Source organism: Lissotriton vulgaris, chromosome 11 (assembly GCF_964263255.1).
Source record: "Lissotriton vulgaris chromosome 11, aLisVul1.2, whole genome shotgun sequence".
Lineage (NCBI taxonomy): Eukaryota > Metazoa > Chordata > Amphibia > Caudata > Salamandridae > Lissotriton > Lissotriton vulgaris.
This window is the reverse complement of record NC_141699.1, coordinates 252,047,633-252,067,853: the sequence shown is the minus strand read 5'-3', so window position 1 is coordinate 252,067,853 and position 20,221 is coordinate 252,047,633. Positions and strand designations below refer to the sequence as shown.

The 20,221-nt window shown below is 45.7% G+C and overlaps 1 protein-coding gene across 3 annotated transcripts in view; it reads left to right on the top strand.

The window, feature by feature from the left end:
- Window positions 1-20,221, top strand: part of MORC2 (MORC family CW-type zinc finger 2) — a 322,812-nt gene that overhangs the window by 242,635 nt on the left and 59,956 nt on the right. For all 3 annotated transcript variants that reach the window (XM_086943169.1, XM_086943168.1, XM_086943171.1), the window contains exons 22-24: window positions 8,122-8,179; window positions 8,652-8,793; window positions 14,933-15,127. In XM_086943169.1, the coding sequence (XP_086799295.1) occupies window positions 8,122-8,179; window positions 8,652-8,793; window positions 14,933-15,127 (395 nt within the window). The remainder of the gene's footprint in view (window positions 1-8,121; window positions 8,180-8,651; window positions 8,794-14,932; window positions 15,128-20,221) is intronic.

Genomic DNA, 20,221 nt, shown 5'->3' with positions numbered 1-20,221 from the left:
CCTTGAACGCGCTAATTTTACCCTAGGGAAGAAAGATACACTGTATAGGGGTCCTTGCAATTGAGTTACAGGTTCCTTATAGACTTACGGTAAGTAAGGAGTCCAGGTCTTTAGAGCCTCTAGCAGTTTTGGTTTACCTGCCCTGGTGTGCAGAGGTGCTGGTCGCATGGGTTACCTCGAACGCTATCTCTGAAGTCTGTGGAGAAAACCTGTAAGCAGAAAAATGCTGGAAGTGGGGATTTGGGAACAATTCAGTCGGAACCCAAAGGGGGGCTCTGTTCTTTAGGGTATCTGGGGCAAGGGGGCACCGTCCGTATGTTTGGACTCGTGCTGTGGGGCTTAGGTGCAGAAATGGTTTGACCCGTGGGTCGCTTATTTTGGAGACTCTCACATTTTGGGTTGACCTGGAGATGGGGACAAAACAGGACAGCAGGGCCACTCTTGGTGCTGGCCTCAGTGCTGACCTCCCTCGTCGGTAGGCCGGTCTTGGCGCTGTTGATGTCCGGGCTGAACACTGAACAGACCTAGTTTGCTGCAAAGGGTCGGTACCCCGGGTATTGGTTCAGGGCAGCTCATGAGGGTCCTGGCTTCTCAAAACTTGGTATGGAGATGTATCAGACCTCCTGGAGCATGGTGATCTCCTCATGTGCATCTGCTGCTTCGGTGGGCTCTGTGGTCAGCAGGTCGGTGAACCGGATGTTGCAGTCAGTGTTTGCAGGTTGCTAGAAAGTGGCTCCTCCACTTCAAGGGAGATGCTGACGGGTTGCCGAAGTGCTGGCAGTCCTCCAAGGCTTTTGGAGGATGCACAGCTGCAGGGCGAGTCGGGTCTATGCAAATGTCGAGACTGAAGCAGACAGGCAGGGTTTAGTGCCAAGTCCACATTAGTCCACAGTTCTTGCGATCCTCTGCTCTTCTTTGTCTTCCTTCTTTGGTCAGGGGAATCTGTTTTCCTGATGTCAAGTGGCCACCTAAATACTCAATTTAGGGGTGTTCAAGGGAGTGTAGAGTAGTAGCCAATCTGCTACTTTAACCAGTGCTGTCACTACACCCTCTATATGACAGCTTCCTGTGGGGAGTGGGCATAACCCTGTCCCAGAATACCTAATTACAACGAAAACAAGCTAGTTTCCCACCTGTCAGGTGCCAAATGGGCCTCAGGGCAGGGGGTTGCAGCTTCCAGGTCTGGGGGAAGCCAAGGCCGAATATTTAAGGCGGCAGGGGCTTTGAAGCCCTTGGTCTTGAAAAGCTAAATCACTAGCCATCCTGCTGGAGGACATTGTTTCTAGCCTTAGAGAGTGTGGCTCTCACCTGCTGGGGGTCAGAAACGTGTCTGTGATGGCTGGCTGGAAAGTACCAGTCAGCCAGCACACTAGATGACTAGTAGGTTTCAGGGAGCACCTATAAGGTGCCCTCTGGGTGCAGATGATAATAAATCTAGTACTGGGATAAGTATGGATTTATTAAGACAAGGTGTTTGATACCAAACACCAGTATTTTCAGTGAAGTAATCATATAGCTTGGTAACTTGTGATGACCAGTCCCCGGTACGCCTCAAGATGGCTTCTCTGATCACTTCAAATATCTAATAATTGATGTGATGTCTAGTAATTGAACTAGACTTCACAGGGGCATATCTGCTCTTGCAGCTGTGTCCTCACATATACTATATTAAAATGCACCCTGCCTTAGGGCTTCTAGACCTGTTGTAGGGGTGACATGCATATCGTTTATGCATTACACTTTGGCATAGGAGCAGGTTGAGTGTGCCATGTCACGTTTTCAGAATGGTTTGCACCATTTCTTGCAGCCTGCAATGGTAGTCTGCATGTTATTTGTGTGTGGGTCCCCTAGGGTGGCATAAGACATGCTGCAGACCTTAGGGACCCTGTTTTGTACCCATGGCCTAGGCACCCGAGGTACCATTTACCAGGTGCTTATGGGAGTGCTAAAGCCCTTGTAAATTGGGTTACAATTAGATTTTAACTTGTTTTAGGGAAAGAGCAATGTCACTGAGATCTGGTAGGCACACCTCAGTGCACTGCCAGAGTTGAAAACCAGTATTTATTAGTCAAAAAGTGGGGCTGCCTCCCATGCCAAGCACAGTACTGCTTTGAAAGCCAGCACCCAACATAGGCTACTGACAGCTATCAGACCCCAGAACAGCACTCTAAGCTCACCACCGAAAGGAGGTTACGCTGCTTTATGGGCACCTGTGGGTTCTCGCAATCTCCCTTGCTGTTGTGAGTTGGGGGCTACTACATTCTGTGGAAGACACCCTTCTTCCACTCTCTCTTCTGTCAGTGCAGGGGGGGCACCCTGTAGCTGGACAGCTGCCTGACTGCTCAGGACTTCCTTGTGGTCAGGTTAAGCCTCACCAGAGACAACTTTGGGTTCTACCATTACTAGGGGAGAAGACCCATGGCTCACTGGAACTCTGGTTAAGAGTGGCTTACCTTTCCTATTCTTGTTCCCTTTCATCTGTTACACCAGTTTCCTAACTACAGGGAATGGTTCCTCAGGATTTTGGGCTGGGGGAGTGCTCTAGCCAACTACCCCATCTGGGACTGGACTGGCCTCTGGCACGTCATTTCCCAGGATACAGTCTAAGGGAAGGTCCGGACTATCACTTTATCCCACATATGAGTACCCTCACTCTCTAGGGGCATTATGGCTACAGATTTGGTTATCAACTGTGACTACTCTTACCTTCACTGTCTCTCTTGGTACATACATGTCTGGGTGTGAAAAGGTGCCTCTTTTTGACATGGATAGCTCCCCTCCCCCCACACACACACACTTGTTTGCCGGAAAATGATGTGGTTTCTATTGCAGTGCACAGGGTCCCTGCCAACCAGGTTCCCTGTGCCTATGCTTCTTCACAAAAAGTGTTCCACGATTGGCAACCTCAGCCCCCTGTAAGTCCCTAGTAAATGGTACCCTTGGAACATAGGACATGGAACTTAAAAGGGTCCCCTATGGACCCCTCACCAAGGCCATGCCACTGCAGCTTACATGCCACGGTGCAGTGAAAAATGACAGTTGACATGGCACACTGCCTGTGTGTCATGCCAACCAGCACTGCTTAAGGTTTAGGTAAGCCACCCCTCTAGCAGACCTTACAAGCCCCAAGGCAGGGTGCACCATATCTCAGTTGTGGGCATATCTGCATGAGCAGATATTTCCTTATAATATTGGTCTATTCCTTAGTATTGTAAGTGCAGGTGATGCCATAGAGAGTACTGGCTTGGCAACTCGACAACTCAATTTCCCAGCACCATAATGGCTTCACTGAACCCAGGAGTGTTAAGTACCAAACATCTACTCTTATTAGATGTATTAAAATATGTACCCAGTGGGCACCTCAGAGGTTCCCTCAAACCTATTAACCCTGGTGTGGTCTCAGACAGCCTGCCACCAACAGACATATTTCTGGACCCTTGCCCTTGTGTCAAGAACCCCTGCTCTCGGAGGCTAGAAACAAAGCCCATCCTGGACGGAGGTGTCAGACTTCCTCCCCCAGGATGGGAACAGTTCTCGAGAGGAAAACTTCTCCAGCCTCTGCTGCTAACAGCAGATGGCCGCCCCAGTTCAAACGCCCTACTTTTGGCAAGAGAATCAGCCTGAACACTTAGGAAGAGTAGGAGGTATGTTCCCCTTCGATCTCACATCTGGGTATTGGCAGAAAGGTCTGACCCATGGAGCAAAAGAAAAATCTGCATTCTCCACTTCATGTGGCCACTTCCAACTTCCTGCGATGGCCTTTGGATTAAAGAATGCCCCTGCCACTTTCCAGAGGTTGGGCAAGCAAGTCGTAGCTGGATTGGAGTCCTTTTGTGCATCTTATCTGGAACGATATTGCTGTCTATAGCTTCACCTGGCAAAATGACCTGAATCCACCAAAGGGACAGTCCTTGAGGCCTCACTATCAAGGCAAGCAAGTGCCAAATAGGGTTGGGAAAGGTTGTGTATGTGGGCCACATGGTAGGTGGAGGCCACGTTCAGCCACTCAAACCCACGATCCAGGCAATTCTGGACTGTGAAACTCCCAAAACCTAGACCCAAGTCAGGGCATTCCTTGGCTTGACTGGGTATTACATGAGGTTCGTGAAGGATTATGCGTCCATGATGGCCCCCTCACAGAACTCACCTCTAAGAAGATGACCAAGAAGGTGAACTAGAGAGTGAGCTATCAAAAGGCTTTTGACACTCTGAAGGATACAATGTGCTCTGCCCCAGTCCTGAAAGCTCCAGATTACTCCAGGCACTTCATTGTGCAGACAGATGCCTCTGAGCATGGGGTAGGTGTAGTACTAGCCCAAACAAATGATGAGGGACATGACCAACCTGTTACTTTCATAAGAAAGAGACTACTCCCCCGAGAGCAACATTGGAGTGCCATAGAGAGTGAAGTCTTTGCTGTGGTCTGGGCCCTGCAGAAGTTGAGGCCATACCTGATTTTCGCTCATTCCCTAGTTCAGACAGACCATAGGTCTCTCCGATGGCTTCAGCAAATTAAAGGTGAAAACTCCAAATTGTTAAGGTGGTCCATATCCCTACAAGGAATGGACTTTACAGTGGAACACCGACCTGGGACTGCCCATGCCAATACTGATGGCCTTACCAGGTTCACCCACTTAGAAGATGAAGACTCTCAAGGGGAAGGTTAGTTTCATCCTCTTTCATTTGGTGGAGCGGGGGTAGAGTGGGAAAGTCCTTCTTTTTGACATGGTTAGCCCCCACTTTTTGCCCGGAAAATGATATGGTTTCAGTTGTAGTGCACAGGGTCCCTGCCAACCAGGATCCCTGTGCCAGTGCTTCTTCCCAAAAACTGTACCACGATTGGTTAGTAAATGTACCTTAGTGCCTAGGGCATGGATACTGAAGAGGGTCTCCTAGGGACCCCTCACCAAGGCCATGCCACTGCAGCTTGCATGCCTTGGTGCAGTGGAAAACGACAAAGTCGACATGGCACACTGCGTGCTTGCCATGCCAAACAGCACTTCCTAAGATATAAGATATAAGGTGGGCACACCTCTCTTCCTCACTTGTTTTTCCCGCCGAAAGGGGGGGTCCGAACCAGTGGGGACCAGTTGCTGAAAACAGCAAGTGGCCTGGGGAAGCTCACTAAGGCAGCGAACCTTTGAAGATATAGGTTGGTGGCCTGCTCGGCAGCACCCACAACCGGAGGCCACCTATACCCCGTTGGAAAACATTGGGCCTGAGCATTCTGCACCCAGCCGCCCTAGTGCAGCTGAGGGTGTAACAAGAGTGCATACTTGACCCTGGGGGACCATTGAGTCTAACCCCAGAATACCAGCTCCCACAACCGAATACTTACCTTTGAACCGATAACCCTATTTTCCTCCATAGGATAACATTGTTTGTCTGTGAAAAGTTTCTAAGTGTGGAGTTGGAAAATCTATGAAACTGTAACTAAAGAACAAAAACACTTTTACTTAACTGATTACTGGAAATGTCCCAGTGCAGTATCCAGGTATACTGCACTGTATAAGAAAAGTAATCTGTAAAGTAATCTACTTGACATTCGACTAAAAAGTCTGGGACCACCTGATCTTGGGTCAGGATCACCGGGGAGACCTCCTCGTGGTGTTGGGCCACTCCAACTTGGGCCGGGGGCATCGGGTGCAGAGTGGTTCTGACTCTCGGATCTTAGCTGGAGTTTGAGTCTGTAGGCATAATAAATCTGGTGTTCACGTTAGACAAAGTCTTTGGTTTGGAAGGCAGGTTGCTGACTGGAGGACACACCGGAGTTTCGCTTCTGCAGGTTCGAGTTGGGGACAGGATGGTTGGCGTCCTCCTCTTGTTAGCTTCAGCACGGCTGTTCGGTCCCTCTTCTTCTTTTCTTGTAGTCGGTTCTTGTCTGAGGAAGCAAGGTTCAGAGGTGCCCCTAAATACTAGGTAAACGGTTGGGACCAATGGGCCCTTCCCTGGGGTGGGTACACTCCTTATTATGCCACTCTCCAGTGGGATGGGGGCATATGCCTCACCTTGGTTGGCTGGGTCCCCCCATTTGCACGAAGGCTGGGACTGAGAGTTGTGCTTCACCCCGCCTCCCCCACTTGAGGGATGGAGTTGGCAGAGGTGGGCACACCTCTCTTCCTCACTTGTTTTTCCCGCCGAAAGGGGGGGTCCGAACCAGTGGGGACCAGTTGCTGAAAACAGCAAGTGGCCTGGGGAAGCTCACTAAGGCAGCGAACCTTTGAAGCTTCCCCTTCGTGGACCCTGCCCATCCTGAGGGAGGAGGCTTAGCACCTCATCCCAGAATGTGCATTGTTTCAGGCCCCTGAGAGCTTGCCCTGAGAGCACCAAGCTCTCGATCCAGGGTTCCAGAAACAAGTCTGGTGGTGGCAGCTGAAAGCAACTACTCAGCCTGGACACTAGTGGTAGGTCGTTTTTCACGGGGCATCTCTAAAATGCCCTCAGTGTGCATTTTTTTCATTAAATCCCACACTGGCATCAGTGTGGGTTTAATGTGCTGAGACGTTTGATATCAACCGTCTCAATTTTCAGTGTAGGCATTATGGTGCTGTGGAGTTCCTAATGACAAACTCTCAGCACCATATAAACTTAATGGCAGCACTGCACTTGTCTAAGAATGGACTTAGACACTGTAGGGGTACAGGGCTCATGCACCTGTACCCTCACCACTGGTATAGTGCAACCAGCTAGAGGGGTGGCTGACCTATGCCAGGGCAGTGGGTTGTAGGCATGGCACACAGGGATGTGTGCCATGTCAACTCTTCACTTTGTTCTGCACCAAAACATGCAACCTACAAAGGAAGTGTGTGAGTGTAGAGGTATATGACCTCTAAGGGTGGCACAATAAGTGCTGCAGCCCTTAGAGGCCTTCCCTAGTCAGTGCCCTGGGTACCTGTGGTACCATTTACCAGGGACTAACCTGTGGCCAAAGAGTGCCAATTGGGTTTTGGTTTAATGCACCTCTAGGGAAAGAACATAGGCCCTGGTAACCTGTTTGGCAGGAATCCAGGGCACACTCAGTCAAAGCACATCAGCAGTTTGGCAAAAAGTGGGGGCAACCATGCAAAAAGAGGGCACTTTCTTACACAGGTACATGTCTTGAGATCGCTTTCCTAAGCACTTGCAATATCTAGTAATGGAACTAGAAACCTCAGGGGCATATCTGATCATGTAGATATGTCCTTACCTATACTATAATTCACCCTGCCTTATGGCTCCAAGGCCTGCTGTAGGGGTGACCAACATATAATGTATGCAGTGCACTTTGGCATGGCACAGGGTGAGTGTGCCATGTCATGTTTATTCAGAATGTTTTGCACCATTTCTTGCAGCCTGCAATGGCAGTCTGCATATTATTTTGTGTTTGGGTCCCTTAGGGTGGCGTAAGACATGCTGCAGCCCTTAGGGACCCTCTTTAGTGCTCGTGACCTAAATACCAGGGTACCATTTATTAGGGACATATAGGGGTGCCAAAGGCCTTGTCAGTTGGGTTACAATTAGATTTTAGCTTGTTTTAGGGGAGAGAGCACAGAGGTCTTGTTTGCAGGCACTGTTAGAGTTCAAAACTAGCATCGGGTGGTAAAGGGCATAAGAATTGGGGGGATAACTGCAACAAAATTCCAAGTTTCCTACAGTGGAAAAAAAGTTACATTAGTGAGGGTGAAAGAGATGTTTAGTTTTCAAGTGATTTTACACCAGCCACAGTTCTATTAGGTGATAGACAAACGATCACTAACTTGAAGCGACTTTGAAAAGTTGATCATGGTAAATATTTTGTAATGTGGGTCAGAAGGATATATTTTAGATAGAATTGGAGATACATTTTGTGATATCACTTAGAACAGGTTATATTAAATGTGTTTGCGCTTCTTCAGAGAGGCACATTTAATGGAAAGTTATAAAGATTGTAAAACATTTCAGAAAGAAAAAAATATAATGGGGTGACGGTTTGTGATGAATATGAATAAGGGGGTGTGTTGTAAAAATGATGGGAAAGGTTTGAAGAAAACTAGAGCTGTTGTGGACAAGAGGTTTGTTCTAAGGTTGTTAGGTAAGGTTGTGACAAGTTATGTAGTCATTTGTGTTAAAAGGTTATCTCTTCTCTTGTTACTTCTCCTGCAGCTGAGTGACAGCCAGGGGGAAGACGATGTTCCAGATCTCAAATCTGCTGCACAGAAAGGTAGGGGACAAAATGTGCTGTTTTGTGGAACTAGTATAGTGAGCAACATTAAATACAAGAACAGTGATGTAATTAGGGCATCCAGACATATTGTGTAGAAATAAGCTCTTGGACAAGTGTGAACTGTCCAAAGGAAAAGGATTACAAATTATTGTCAACCTATGTCTCCGGAGGGGATACTTGGTTAGGTTCTGATTATTAGAATCATATGCTTATATTGTTAATTTGTCCAGATGACTAGATGCACATCATTGTTTTTGTTAGTCCAATAAGACCGAAAACATTTACGCATGACATTTTTTACCTACTTGTTCATTGTGCATTTGCGTTTTAATGGGTATTCTATTAGAAGAGAGATTCAAATGTTATTGAAGATTCTGGCCTCTCAGTGTCAGGAAATTGTGCTTTGATTCATATTGCATGCAGATCTACACATCCTAATCCTTTCTTTTAATATTTTAATATTCTTTAGACAAAGGCTTGAATGTGGAGGTACGCGTGAACAAAGAGTGGTTCACAGGACGGGTGACTGCTGTTGAAGTAAGCAAGAATGTCGTGCGGTGGAAAGTGAAGTTTGATTATGTGCCGACTGATACCACCCCAAGAGACCGCTGGTGAGCTCCCTTGCAATTACCAGTAACTGATGCATGCTCTGCACAACCAAAACCAAAACTATTGTTACCATTATGCTTTTTGCTACCCTTTTAAACACAGTTGTTGTCAATACTTTAAAGTGTAAGTCTTTTGATCAAAGGTTGTTTGTTCTCTGTGATGAGATCTCTACTGATAATCATAAATACTACATAGATTAACTTATGTGCAATATCCCATAACATGTCACAAGAGAAAACCTACAGTCCTATCTTGAAGCACATTTTCCATCTAATTTTTATTTATATCTTATTTGTAAGCACAAAACACATTGTAAATGTAAGCAAATTGCATAGCTCATTTGTGCGTTTTCCCAATTTAAAAACAAAACAGCACAAAGTACACAACCCTGAAACAATGATCTCAAAATTAAGCTGTCCATACTTGGATTTCCAATTATTTAGACATAGAGTAAACAAGAAAATGGGGGAAGGAACAGAGCTTTAGAATGAACTACGCAAGTCAACAATTTTGACATCACTCTCCAAACTTCTAAGCATCTTTGTAGGTGTACAAGCAGTCAGTCATCTCCATCCTATATACCTTTGGCGCTTTTTGAACTGCCAGTATGGCAGTTTGTTCATTTGCCATCCTGAAAGGTTCTCACAGTCTGTAGATCCCTCAAGACAAAAACCTTGGCATGCCTTTGAATGCTGAATTTTGCCAGGAATCAGAATGGGATTTTGTCCCCCGCTGCCAAAATTTTTCTAGTCGCTTGGATGACACGTCTCTTATTTTGTTCTGCCCTACTCTGGTCTGAACACTAAATCTAACTCTAAATATGAAACCTCAGTGTCTGATGGATACTTCTAACTGCAGACTCAACACCTTAGATTATCCCCCAGGTGCCACACTGGATCCAGAGAATTTTGTAGCAGTGCTCCCAGGCTCCGCTATGTGGCATCTGGCAGCTCTGCACTGGCTCCATACAACCCCAGAAGTGACCTCACCCACGAAGATTGAATGCATTTGTTTTTGTGACTGAAGCGGTTGATGACCTCCCGGATTTTGCCTAAACTTTCTGATGTTATTTTGTTAGTCCTTAGCCCAGCAATGTCTTGCAATAGATACTGTGATGTTTTTTCTATCAGCCCTTTAAACCTTTCTTGTTTAAGTCACCGGTGGAAATGCATTTTATTGAGGTTTTACCCACCTTTGTCTGTACCCCCTCCCCACCCATCTCTCCCCCAAACATTTGTGGTGCTCCAGTTGGATGTGAACATGGACTTATGGGACACCCTTTGAGCCTCTGCACAACTGCTTCTCAAGGCTCTTAAAGTTAAAAAAAGTTTTCTTTATTACAATAAAGTTGGACGTGATATGAGTGAACTATAGTAGTTGTCTTTACAACCACCCAACTATATGGTCTTTCTAGACAAATTGGTGTTATAAGCACAGACTGCCTTTCTTCCTAAAGTTATGGCACACTTCCACATTGGCCATTGGATCACTCTGCAGGTGTTCTGTGCTCTGCCTCACCCCTCAAAAGAGGAGAGATTCCATTGCCTTGATCTGCAGGAGCATTTCGTTTATACATTGAACTTCAGATCATCGCACTTCAGATTTTCAGGGGCGAAAAAGGAAAAGCTGTGCAAAAGATGACCCTGACAAGGTAGCTATTCCTCTGTATTTATATCCGCTATAATCCATGAATGAATGAAAGCCGTCTTATATTGCGCAGACTTAGCCCATGGGCATCAAGGCGCCTAACATAAATAATACAGAATATATTTACCGGGAGCCCACTTACAGATAAGCCTCTGAAAATAGCCATGTTTTTAATGCCGGATTGTGCTTTTAGTTCAGGGGAGGGGTGTTCCACAACCTGGGGGCCAAAACAGAGAAGGCCCTTCCACCCCACCTGACTCCCTGAACCAGAGGAACAGTCAGGAGATTCTTACTGGAGGAGCGTAAGCTTCTGCAGGGAGTCTAAGAGACTAGAATAGATCGTATATCTTCAGAGCCCTCTCCAGATAGCGCCCCGTAGACAAAGCATAGGATCTTAAAAGAGATCCTAGCCTGAATCAGGAGCCAATGCAGACTCTTCCTGGCTAGGGTGGCAGATGAGCGGCTGGGGACATCAAGAATCAACCTAGCTGCCGCATTTTGTACAGTCTGCAGACGTTGTATCAGGCCCGAGTTAATGCCCGAGTAGAGTGCATTGCAATAATCTAGCCGGGAAGTAACTAAGGCCACTACAGTCTGTTTACAGGCTTTCAGAGAAAGAGAATATGAGTAATCTTCCTCAGGGTCCTGATGACACCCCAGCAGGTAGAACCGTTCTGTTTACCTGCTGGTCCATAGAGCGAGCGGTGTCAATCATCACGCCCAGATTGCGGGCGGATTTAGTGGGCCGTGGGCACTCTCCGAGGGATGGGGGCCACCAGTCACTTGACCAGGCACCCTGTCCTCCCCCGAAGATCAAAACCTCGGTTTTCTCTCCGTTCAGCTTCAGCGAGTTACAAATCATCCACTGTGAAACTGCCTCCATGCAGTTCCTGAAGCTAAGAACAGAGGTACTCACTGAGTGGGAGAGAGAGACCAGGATTTGGGTGTCATCGGTGTATGACACCACCTCCATCCCAAAAGATCTTACCAACCACCTATATGTTGAAAAGAGTGGGCTTAAAGCAGACCCCTGTGGTACCCCACAACGCACAGGCTTAGGAGGGGACACAAATTATCCTAGCTTGACCCTCTGCTCTCTCTGATTGAGGAAGGAGGACAGCAGACTAAGTGCCGAGCCCTCTACCCCTATCTCCCTGAGACAATATTAAAATGGAGGGAGATAGGGTATTGAAAGCTGCTGTCAGGTCTAACAGGACCAGTAAAGTAGTCTGCCCCTGATCAACCCTTGTATGGATATTGTTAACGACCACAGTGAGAGCCGACTCGGTGCTATGAAGCAAGACCACTGACCAAGCAGCAGTGCTCTCAGAGCGTGCAGGCTCATTCCACCAGGGCCAACGCTGCTGTTATGGGCGTCTGCCAGGTTGCAACATGGGCATTGATGCATATGTTTACAAAACGCTTTTGTCTTGAATGCCAGGTCCTGCAGGAAAGGTCTCTTCACTTGCTCGTTTTTGCAGGACCCTTTGGTCTTAGTCCTCTCCCAGACCTTCCGCTGGTCCCCTAGATTGGGTGCAATCCACACGATTCCCAAAACCCGGGACTGGTGTTAGAAATTATCTAGCAGGCATGCGACTTTGATCCACCTAAATTCTCAGGAAGTAGAATTTGGGAAAAACACCCGGTATTATTTCTGCATTAAGGTGTTCGTTGTCTCTAATGCCCTACCGTCCTGAACCAGACATTCTAGTCTTTAGTTTTCGCTAATTGTGGGGGGTTCATAAATTTTCAGCTCGGCGCAACCCAAAAAAAATGTCAGCCCTGTTTAGGACCATACACAGAACCACACGTATACCAAAATAATAAGTGAAAAAATGTGTGACGGAGAGGAAGGCACCTCACGGGCGAACACCCACGGGGCAATCTGGTCAGATGTTTACCAGAGACTTGGCCCCTTTCTCATCATAGGAGGCCGTTCCTATTCCAGAATTTTGGTGAATTAGTGAGAGAAGGGAAAGGAAAGAAGGTGCAAATCAAGGAGATTGAGAGCGTGACTCCTTGGACAAACAAAACAGAGTGAACAATAAAATCAACAGCCACACCACTCGTACTACTTTTATTTATGAATCGGGTGTGTGAAGTTGAAATAAAAAGGAGGGTAGCTTAAAGTTGCATACCGCTACCTGTGACCAACATGTTTCACTGCCCAGAAACCTTTATGGCAGATTCATCAGGGTCAATACTCTGTTACTACACCCCCTTCAAACATCTTTTAGACAGGAAGCCTTATTCAGCTATGCTCCCTCGTACCAGCTGAAAAGGAGGGGTACTCCACCGGACAGTCAGTTGTCACATCAACCGTACAGACGAGGAAACTGGGCGTTGTATCATCCCAGGTCCTCTCCCAGACCTTCCGCTGGTCCCCTAGATTGGGTGTCTGGTATGCCATCATTTCTTGCAGTGTTAAGACAATACACTATACAGGCCTACTGCCATTTATTGACTCAATTTCACCCTGCTTTAAACCACACACCTGTTTATTTACAGGTCACTTCTGACCAGTTTTGATCTCTTATCTGTTGTAGATGAAGATCTGGAAAGCCTTCTGCTGGTAGAATGTGCATTAAGTATATACAGTGCAATAAAACTGGTTAAAAAAACATTTAACTCCACAATAATGTTTTGTGCTTTGAAATGGAAACAAATTATCCAATTATGCCCAATGAAGCCTAGCTGTAGCGGACATGGGCATTAAAATGTTGAATGTTGTTAACAGCTCAAATCCTCCCACGGTTAAAGAACAAAAAGGCAGGCTAGCTAAGCAAGTTAAATGTGAAGTCTACACTAATGGAAAAACTATAGTGAACATATAGTATATATTTTTTTCACTCAAATATTCTCCTCTCTGTTTGTAGAGAGAGGTCGATTAGGAGTTTGTTTTGTATGAAGCAGAATTTTTCTTCTGTCCACCTCACTTTTATTGTGTGTACCTTACAGACATATGATTACTTGTTACAAAAGTCACAAAGAGGAAACACAAAGGTTATTTGTGGAGTGATGAGCAATCCTGCCCGAGTTGCCAGGCCAGGTCCCCTCAGAATAGGAAACAGGCAACCCCAGAACGTTTCTGCCTTCTGTGCCTCATCATGAAGTGCAACTTTATTCCTATGGCACCATGAGCCCAAACCTATGCCTGAACATAGTTGTTACATTTAGAGCATCTTCAGCAACATTGAGGTGATGGAGAAATGTATCTATTAATCTCAGGCACTTGCATTCACTAGGACAATAATTTTGTACCCAATGTGCCACTCTAGACAGAGATCCACCATATGCAGTCTTGGTCCTTCTCCTATACAAACACCTGAGGCCGAACTGCCAGCAAGGCCACTGCAGACGGGAACACAAGACCTGTTGGAGGAAAATAAAAAGGTGATTGATGGAAGAATGCTTGAATTAACCCCAGCCACTGATATTTGCTCTGGGGCACATTCCACTATTTTGTGTTTTTTAGTCCTGTTTGTAGCGCCAGACAAGAAGCACTGTCGTGCAAATCAGGCTTGGCTTGGCAGCTTAAGCTGGCTGTACCTATTGGAGTAGGACCAGTGCTTCTTTCTATATGGCTGGTCTCAGTCTAGCATGGCAAATTGGGCAAAAAACGATAAGATGGAATGCGGCACAGAGAAATTACTAATTTCTCAGATTAATTCCAGTATTTCCCCATCATCTCTTTCATTTTCTCATATGTCTCCAAGTCATCCCTCAAGAAGCCTCTCAGAAAGCTGGCTTGAGACAGCCATCATTTTAGATCAGTGCCCACCTTCTCTCAATCTGACACAGCAACTACTTACATTTTGGGCTTTGTTTCTGGTGACAGAATGATGGCTTGCACTCTATCACGAGCAACACTCTAGCAATAGTTTCTGATACAATAGCATGCTAGAGCAAGAAGCACTCTTCTCCCAATCTCCAATCAGGAATTTCCTTAAGATGCTATTGAGGAAATTCCTGCCAATCAAACCATAGTTGTGGAAGATTAACATAGCCCGAACATGTTTGTTGTTCTCACCTTTTGAGTATATGCATTCAGCAGACTTAAATTGTGGAACATCAAGAAAGTCTTTCAAATGTTCTATACTTTTGCCAGGAAAGTGGGCAAGATCCAGACCTTCTTGAAAGAGAACCTTTACACCAATTATCATGTTCACTCTGAAAATAATTTCAGATCTTCAACTAAACCAATAATAAAAACAAATGATAGATAAGGATTACAAGAATTGAAACTGTTTTAGATCCTTTATTCTTAGTATTCTTAGATTTGCACAGAAGAAAAATTAATGGGATATAGGGAGCTATCATTTGTATAACGAGGCTGAGATTGGGTGTGGTCTAGCATGAACACTAGTCTCCTTCATGACCTTCTGTATATACTGGAAGAACAAGAAGCACTAAAGTGAGCAATTTTTTACTATCTGTGTTGATAAAATCACATAACAAAGTGTTTGACTCCGCAAATATCATTTGACTCTTTAGGGTCGAAAAGTGTAGCGATGAAGTCCGAGTGATGAGGCCGGCATCTCCAGAACAACTGTCCCCAACAAAACCAAAGTCTAAAAATGTGGTGTGTCCAGCAGAGCCTTCTACTTCAGAGACCATTCCAATAGAACCTGACACAACAGAGTCCAGCGCCACACATGCACCAATGGATCTGCTTGTACAAACTCTCCGGTGAGCAGGTTATTCTCTCTGTTGCTTATTATAGAACAAAGTTTAATCCTCTGTACTATCTCCTGTTGTTGATCTTTTCTCCAAGCCACTCTTACTCTGTCCTGTATAATCTTTTAATCATGCTTCTGCCTGTACTTGGACGCAGGCCCAGGGACCATTGCCCTCTTTTTCCATTGTGAATATATTTATTATTTCTCAGTCTATTGTGTGTTGCGAGCATTCCCTCCCTTTCCCTAAAAAATAACTGAAATCATCTGATCCTAACCCGTTCTCTAGGCTCCCAAGTTCTGATATTGTCGTGATTAGATGCTTTGGTTTATTAACTCTGGTTTCGCTCTTAGTTCTTAATACCATTGTGCAATTGAATTTATTTAGAAAACATGAGATTGTCACTTGCGGTTATTTTGGCGCTAAAGGTGGAAAGAAATACATAGAGGTGTCAAGCAGCGAGAAAAAAAACCCAGGAGCAACACAATTTGTGGGCCAACTGTGAAAGCATAACAAACATGAGCTATGTGGTGGAATCAATCAGGAGCCTCAATGGAAACGGAAGGTTTAGAGTTTTTTTTTTTTTAAACTTCTAGTGGCAGATCACTTGAAGATCAAGCGGAAACTCATTCCAGAGTTTGGGCCCAAGAAGTAGTAGTGACGATCCTCATGATTGTGCCTTTGAGAAACATGAAGTGAAAGCAGTAAAAGGGATCCTGATCGAAACACTCACCCTGGAAAATAGGAAGAGATAAGAGAGGATTGCAGTTGGCTTGTTAGCTAATCGTCCCCTTAAACCAGTCATAGGACTTTAAACTAAATGCACTATTTGACTGGGAGCTGGTGCTGTGACAGGCTGGCCTCAAATAAGTGATTGAATTTTCCAAACCCAGATATGAGGGGTACTGCCATGTTTTGCAGCGTGAATCTTTCTGGAGTCACTATGCTGTGCATATTCCGCGGTCTTGTCGTTGGGTCCGGATTCGTAGTCTTTTCTTTGTTTTTTTTTTTTTTTTTTTTTTTTTGTAGCCCTTGTGGGCGTCGGTGATTTGCAAGTCAACGTGATGGCTGTAAAGGACATTATTGTATTCCAGACAAAGCAAGTTAACTTAGCTGATGATCACTGCCCAGTTGTTCAGTTGGAGGATCAGGAGGAATTTTTAAATGGCTTCAAGAGCCAGAAAGCAGGATGTGTGTTGAAAGAGAGGTCCTGGTCAACCAGATACCCAGATTGTTTACCATAAGCACAGAGCAGGAGAAAGCCCACAGAGATAGAGACCAAAGACTCTATGACCCTCATCTATTTCTCACAAAGGATTAGAATTTCAGTTTTATCACCATTCAGCTTCAAGAAGTTGGTTGTCATCGGTGATTGTATGGCCATCAAGCAGATCTTTATCCATCACTTGTTGTTTTGCTTGCGCAATTTCCTACCTGCAAGTATTTTTCTCTGTAGTTTTCTAATTGCAATCTACCATCACTCTTTCCTATTTTTTCATTCTCTCTAATTTTCTGCTTCAAACGTTTCAATTTGACAATCAATTCTTCTAGCCTCATTATTTTTGTTCTTTAACGGTTTCAATATTCTGCTTGTGTCCCTATCAATTCCTCACACCTCTTGCTCCATTCTATTTGCCTTAAACTTAATCGCTATCATTTGTTCTCACTTCTCTATATTTTCTAAAGCAATGTCATCTAATTTCTATTTCCCTCTGTCTAGTCATCTTCCGTTTTCCTTTAATTTCTACTCCTACATCTTTGTGTTTACATATAGTGTATTCCCATGTTCTTCATTTTTCCACTTGGATAATACTAGTCATCCATATTTTATGATACGATTAAAAAATAGCCATCAACTCTCAATACCTATATAGTACTAAAATACAATGAACATCCATTAACAGTATAAATACAGTAGCTGAAATGCATTTTTACAGACTATAGCTTGAAGAGTAATCATGGCTGCAATCTATACAGCAGTATCTGAAACAAACACATTAGTTATAGAATCCTTACATTAGAATTACCCCCAGGAGACAAACTGGTTCCGAAAAAGTTTTTTCGTCAGCAGTACCTCTGCGCGTCGGAAGGTGGCGTCAGTCGGCTCCGCGTCCGTCGTTGGCGTTGTGGTTGCCGGGATGAGGTCGTGGTAGCTACTTAAGACGCCACCTTCGAGCGGGACGTCAGTTCTTTCTTTTTCCACGCCAACCAGCGCAGATCCAGAGAAAGCGGTACCTCACGTCATTTTTTGACTGAACTTTTTGAGCGACTGTTGTCAACGACTTTTTTAAGTCTACGACTCCTGGTGCACGAGGAATGCCCGGATTCAAGGCAATGCGGTTCCGGTACCCGACTGTTGTTGGTTACGGATCCGCACTGCGTGTGCCTCTTTTGCTTGGAGCGCGACCACAAACCCAATGTCCAGCTCCGACTGCCGGTCCATGGCTCCAAAGACTTTGCGGGAGCAGTCCCGAAAGCTGCTTGAGCACCGGCAGTCGGCTCCTCTCCCTTCGAGGCCACTAGGGAGATTGAGGGACCGGTCGCAGAGCCTTCACCACTCATCCAAGTCATCGAAGTCTTCGCACTCGGGTCGGGTAAGTCAAAGCACAAAAAAGTTAAGGAAGCATCAGCGCTCTTCAGCATGTCCCCATCGGTCGGCTGACACGACGAGGGATGCGGGCGGTGTCCATCCCACAGCTCCACACGCGGAGCCCAAAGAGTTGATTCCAGGCTTCCCTCCCTTCCTGAGACCCGGAGCAACTCCTGCCCAGCTTCGTAAATTTTACGAGTCGATGCACACCATCTTCGGGCAGCCCGAACCAGCCAGCATGCCTTCGGGCCCCGCAGACTCGGTTGGGGGACCTAGGCCTTCTCCGCCGTTGGCTCCGGCCCAAGCGCCGCAAGCCTGTGCATCCAGGCCTGGATCTGGAACAGCGCCGGTATACCTCATCACACCGCCACTGCCGCCGCTTCCTCTGGCACCACAGCCACAACCAATACTGTTCGTGTCCCAGGCCGGCATCGAACCCGTCAGATGTGGACTTGGAGTCAGACCAGGGCGCACGGCGCCAAGAGGGGTTTTTGTACCCCTGTTCACTCCTGGGGTCCCTTTTCAGCCAGATTGGCAACCTGAGGATGAGGAGGAGGACTGGGATGGTCAGGTGCCCTTTAACTGATCAGCTATCATATGAACAGGACTGGAAAGAGTAACTAGGGGATGCCAGTGGTCTTAACACCTCTCCTGACCATGGCATGTTGTCTCCTCCTACTGTGGCTACGGAGGAGGGAGCGTCATACGCAGTGGTGTTAGGTAGGGCGGCAGAGGCTCTCAACCTCGAGCTTCCTACGGTGGCGGTCGCAAACACTGGGAAGAGAGCAGTTGAAAGCTCTGCTACATTGATCAAGATGCACTGAGATCTCTGAATTGTGCCACAGTAAGAACATGCACGAGGTTTGGTGTTGTATAGATTTCGTAAACCGTAGCTCATATATTGTTACAGATCCTTTTCGAGATCAAACGTTCAAGGAGATGTAAGCCCGAACGTACTTGTGAAGCAGGTACAGTCTGAACTCAGGTGAATTGGTAGTTTAAACTGTTGACACTTGGCTAAAGGTCTTACAACCTTGTGCATATTTTACAAACCATACAGGAAACGACTTACTCGGTGGCATTGATAAGATGTGAATTTAACTGTGGCGAATCGTGAGTGATAATCGGTTTACCTTTTGAAGCATGTGTTACACAATTGGTTTGGTGGAGGTTTTTTTAGAGTATTGTTTTTGTACTGATTTTACACGACTGACTTGACTGGGACAATATAACATGGGCATATGTTTATCATTCTGGTATTTATTTAAATTATTTTTTGAATGAAGGAAAACATACAATATGGTTATGTAAGGCTGAATTGGGTTTTACCCATTAAGATCTGACCCTTAAGTATCTAATGTATTTGGTGGAAATGTAATATAATCAAACTATTAAGTTGCTGTGCATTATGCCTCAGATGAGCACGGAAAGCTGATATTATTATTATTATTATTATTATTATTATTATTATTATTATGTTCTTTTATAGCGCCAGATTCGACCCCCGAAGGGGTATCTCCGCGCTTGCCTTGGGAACCCGTCCTGGCTTTTCCCTGTGAGATAGCCCCTACAGGGCATCCCCAAGGTAAAAGCCAGGCATCCCGCCGCTGGGGGCCGTTGTGGAGATTAAGCAAGCTTAATGCCCAGAGTTGCAGAGTGTGAACCCATGATTAGGTCGGGCACCGAAGCGAGAATTATCGAGTCCATGGACATTTGAGCTCAAGACCCTGCCGTGTCGGGAATTGAACCCTGGTCCCGGGTCTGACCTCTGCTTCAGGGTCTGCCTGCTCTAACCAGTGAGCCACACTTCTATGTTTTATTAACCGGTTTTTGCCCCTGACAAAGGGACAGTGCATCCCGAAATGCATTGGGCGAAGGGCGAAGATTCACAAGCATTTATATAATGATTTGTTAAAAACAGTGATAGTTTCACAACAATCACAGTTTTTAAACAGTTTTTGAATACATTTGAATACAAATGAAATATGCAATGATGATGGTGAGATTAAGATGCCAGGATACTTGTTAGTAATAGAGCGCGTTATAAAAGTTTTTATAACATAACATAACATATAAAGCACATGAAAATAAATATTGTTAAAAAGTTATTGTAAACACTTTAGATTGTTTGTTCAATGAAGTATATCAAAATAGCAGAGCATGCTTGAGTCCAGGTGATGAAAACCTGGCCACAATAATTACACAGGGATGTGAGCCATGTCGACTCTTCACTTTGTTCTGCACCAAGACACGCAGCCTGCAAAGGCAGTGTGTGGGTGTCAGGGTACAGGGCCTCAAAAGGTGGCACAGTAAGTGCTGCAGCCCTTAGAGGCCTTCCCTGGTCACAGTGCCCTGGGTACCTGTGGTACTATTTACCAGGGGCTGACATGTGGCCGACATGTGGCCAGAGATGCCAATTAGGTGTAGGCTTCAATGCAGTTTTAGGGAAGGAACATAGGCCCTGGGTACCTGATTAGCAGGAGCCCAGGGCACACTCAGTCAAAGAACGTCAGCAA